This window comes from Mercurialis annua, linkage group LG5, assembly GCF_937616625.2.
Source record: "Mercurialis annua linkage group LG5, ddMerAnnu1.2, whole genome shotgun sequence".
NCBI lineage: Eukaryota > Viridiplantae > Streptophyta > Magnoliopsida > Malpighiales > Euphorbiaceae > Mercurialis > Mercurialis annua.
The window spans coordinates 16,128,417-16,133,073 of NC_065574.1; the positions used below are offsets into that span (position 1 = coordinate 16,128,417).

The 4,657-nt window shown below is 33.6% G+C and overlaps 1 protein-coding gene across 1 annotated transcript; it reads right to left on the minus strand.

Annotated features, from left to right (window-relative positions):
* Positions 1-234: 234 nt before the first annotated feature.
* Positions 235-3,936, minus strand: LOC126682844 (target of rapamycin complex subunit LST8). Its single transcript, XM_050378608.2, has 11 exons — positions 3,779-3,936; positions 3,491-3,625; positions 3,061-3,162; positions 2,855-2,967; positions 2,672-2,741; positions 1,755-1,832; positions 1,283-1,399; positions 1,108-1,202; positions 881-960; positions 715-774; positions 235-626 (listed from the first exon to the last, which is right to left on the minus strand). The coding sequence occupies exons 2-11, from the start codon at positions 3,599-3,601 to the stop codon at positions 499-501; spliced, it is 954 nt and encodes a 317-aa protein (XP_050234565.1). The 5' UTR covers positions 3,602-3,625; positions 3,779-3,936; the 3' UTR covers positions 235-498.
* Between the last annotated feature and the right edge of the window lie 721 nt (positions 3,937-4,657).

Below are 4,657 nucleotides of genomic sequence, written 5' to 3' on the forward strand. Positions count from 1 at the left end.
TACATAGTATGAGTATTTTTGAAAAATTCTCAAAAAAGAATTTCCCCTTTTAAGGGGGAACAAATTTGTCAAAAACCCACAAATCATTATCTATAATATTTTTTAAAATAGAGAAAAATATAATTTTAACTTGACCCAAAAAGTAACAATAATCATCTATACTATTTTTCTTCTTTACGAGCTTCGCCATGGTGGCAAGTTGTTTATCTTTGAGAAAACAAACACAAATATATATGTAAATAAAACTAAAAAAATCAGTGATTTTAAAGAACAATCTTTTTACAAATCCTCCAGACTTCGACAAAACAGACAACAGATCAACCGTCTGAAAGGAAAAAACACAAGCACATTGGTTCTGTTAGTCTCGTAAAAATTAGCATTGACAACCGATTTTTCTAAATGCAGCAACATAATTTACACAAGCTTACAAGAAAAACTAAACAGATTTGTTTAGGGAATAGATAATTAGTATAATGCTAAAAGAAAACAGAACCAGGTTCAAGTCGGAGAGGGCTCCGCTCCATCATGGAGAGCACAACAAACAGTTGCTTTGTGATGACCCTGATACATTTTAATGTCTTCGCCAGTCGACATAGACCAAAGTCTTGCTGTTGTATCAGAAGAAGCTGTGTTGAAGGACAACATTGGCCAAATAAAGAATTAATCATTTTGTACAGAATATTATAAAATTGAAAAATAATAACAATCAATCACCTGTTATTAGGTAAGCCCCATCTACTGAAAAAACGCAGTCCCACACCCACCGTTGATGGCCTGGAAAACATAATCCAAAAAGTTATATATTCTCTGTGGCAATTTGAAGATAAAATTTATTTATCTAATTAATCAAACAGAATACAATATTTCCATTAGTAAATACCTATTAAAGTTTTCTCGAGCGTAAACCCATCAACATTCCATATCTTGACGGTGTGATCTGATGATGCAGTTGCCAAATATCTAATAGATACAGCAATAAAAATGATTAGAATGGCAGCTTACTTTATGAGGGTACTTTAAAATTTTAAAAGGAAGTCGACAAACAATAGTTTAAAACACGTATTTGCAACTAGACAAGAGAACTTTTAGCTAAAGGAAAATAGAGACCTATGGGGTTCACAGAACTCAGGTGACAGAAGACATTTGAGAATGTAGCCATCATGAGCTTGTAGCTTGTGAAGTGGCTCAAAATTGGTCATAGTCTGCAATAAAACATTGCGTGTGATGACTCCGCAATTGAGTTACTATAATTAACTTCATATCAAATAGCTAAATTCACTACCTGGTTTCCTCGCAACAGGCGCCAAACATAACATGTTCCACGATTATTTGCAGCAACAACCAAGCTTCCATCCCACATAACTGTTAGAGATCTCACAGCTGTATCCACCTCTGGTACCTAAGTCCAACCAGTATATGATTATGAATGCTGTGTTCAACTCAACAATAGTTATCCTAAATTAGAAGTCACAGCAATTAAAGTTGGGCATCGCGCTAGTCTCTAAATCTACAGCCTCTTTGTAAGCATGACAAATTGAAATCATTAAACTAGATATGAAATAACAAGACGCCAGATTTCGGCATATTTCAAATTAATGCATGACTGCATGCTTTCAAGAAAATCTCATATCCCAGTAAATTCTACAAAATCAGAGGCAGCATACATGCGAATCATTAACTTACCAGAATACAAATATAGAGGAAGAGTACAGTGCATATGATCTCAACCAATAATACAAGAGTTCAAAGCATACCAATTCGCAGCTGCAAGAATTTGCTGTCAAATCCCAGACACGGATGTTTCCGTTTTGATCACCAGAAATCAGCTCAGTCTACAGCACCAGACATAGAGCAAATAAGACTAACACAAAAATCACAGTGATACAGTTTGCTTCCATTCAGGGAAAACAATGCTCTCAAAGAGGTTAAGATAAATGGATCTGTAAAATCATCAACTCGACCAAAGTATGGAAGGTCCTTTTCCTTTTTATTTTGTCGTATTAAAATCATTATAATCCTCCTACCACAAGTTGGATAACTTTCGATAATCCAAAAAGAAGCCTTAAAATTTCATTTATTGAGTTATTCCTAGTCTCTTCAGTACTTTCTTACATAATACCTTGCGTCTTCATTCTTAACCAGTTGAGAAACAGACAACTAGAATTTTATGTTACAGACTACAGTATCTTTGACTTGAAAGCCCGGATCTTATCCATCAACGTATCGGTGCCATTTAAAAGTTCACATCAAAAACAACACTCTAGACATTAGGCATCGGTAACCAGTTGCTGGGGAAGTTTAGAGAACTGTGGGGTGAATTCAACATCTAAACAATATCCAATACCAAAAGAAAAATGAGAACTTACTCTTTCTCTTTAAAAAGTACATGTTCCAAGTTTACAAGTCCTGAATATTCCTAATGTTTTACCTTGTAACCAAACAAACTTTAACCTAACTTTTTTCATTCATTATTGTAAATAAAACCCACCCATGAAAGAGATAGCTGACCCTGTACAGTACCATGCTAAACCATGTCAAATACAGCAAGAAAATGGACTAAATATACCATTATATCTCATTAAACAAAGACAAGGCCCACATCTTTCTGAGGATAATCTTCAAAATCAAGTTTCAACTTTTAATAGACAAAAAAGGTGCAACGACAATTAACCTGATTTGGGTGTAGCACAACTGTGTTAACAGCTGCACGGCTTTCATACTCCCTTTGGCAGCCTGGAGCTCTGCAGTCAGCTTAAGATTAGTTCAAATGCATTTAATGTCTAAAGAAATCAAACTAAAAAGAAAACCAAGAAGCTGAGAACAGGTGCATAATCACATTTTCAGGAAAATGTACCTCAAATCCCAAATCTTTACTGTGCCATCCTCAGATCCTGAGTACATCCAGTTTCCATCACACTGAAATCCCACTGCCATAACATTATTTGTGTGGGAGTCATAGCTTCTCACCTAACATGTAGTATGAGAAAGTCTTCATCATACATTGCAGAAACATATGATTCATTAAAAAAATAAAATAGCAAGGTGGTAGCACAAATATACAGGTTGAGGGCTGTTTGAGTTGACATCGAATAAGCGAATGTGAGGATTACCAGCTGCAGCCAAGTAGCGCTTATCTGGGTTTATTTCAAGTCGATTCACTTGCTGGAGCCATCAAATCACAAACGAAAACAAAAACAAAAACAATTAGTTAAGATGAATGTAAAATTAGTTTAAAAATAGAAACAAATGCAACCTAATATCGCCATTAGGAATGATTTACTAGCACTCTATTCTCATAAATAAAATCAGGAAGTAAATAACATATGATCTAGGTAACACAGTTTCAGAAACATGTTGGACACTTCGCGTTTCAGACACGAAATTTCAATTTTAACATAGGAATCGAGTCCAAGTGTTCCGTTTCCGGTGTCCGTGCTACGTAGCATATGATAAATTACTTAACACATTTCTAAATCAATAGTAAAAATACCGAATCTGGGTATTGGATAGTACGGTAGCAACGACCGCTTTTCGCCTCCCAAAAGCGAATAGTATGATCGTAACTAGCTGTTGCAAGAATAACCGACGGTTGCTGTGACATTTTTCAAACAATTACCTCATCCACCTAATTAAACACATGCCATCAACAATTTTATCAATACAGCAACATTCATTAACTCGAAAAAGTAACGATTCAACATTATTATGTGCAGAAATCATATTAATCTTTCTTTGAATTGAAAAAAATAAATTGTGCATATATATATAAAAAGATTACCCAAGTCCAGAATCACGAGCAAGATGATGATGATGATGTACGCGATCGTGGAATTAGGAATGAGGGTTTTGAAAGGTTTTTAAGAATTGAATAGACAATTTTTTTTATTTTTTTTTCATGTGCTCTAAAAAGAGAAACAATACAACAGTGTAACTGAGCTTTGAGACGATCCCACTCATTCTACCGACTTTAGCACAAGTATGGGCTTCGGCCCCATAAATTGGTAAATTTTACAATAGATCCTTGAGTTTTAAAGAAAATTACAAAAAAAGAATGATTAATACTCCAATTTTTTTTTCAAAAATCTAAGTCTCTCTAATCTTCTAACTTGTACCATTTTTGTTTTTATAGTTGTCCTCTTTCAATGAAAAAATGGCACGTCTAGCGTGTCAGCCCTAAAAACACGTCAAAGCATCAAAAACACACATTAGACAGGTCAATTGCCAGCAAGTTGGCCTATCCGTGTCAATACCTCAATGTGTTTGAGATGTATTTCTCATACATATCAAAAATAGTTCAGATCCAACCATTTTGAATAAATATTAATTTGTAAGACGTGTCTAAAATATTTTTTAGATATTTTTGAATAGATACATCCTTAATATATAATTTATGCATGATAGGTATATTTGTTTTGGATATATAATGCATGATAGATACAGTTTTGATACATAATTTGTATATTTTTAGAGTATGTGGCACAAATATGTTTTTGATTTAAGATATGTTGTAAATACATTTTAGATACATTTAAAATATACTAGTTTCGCATAACGTGCTATGCACGTGGCTCGTAACGTAACTCCTGAATGAATATATTAATAAATTTATTATAATTATATTAATTTTTTTTATTTATAATTAATATTAAATTAGTTA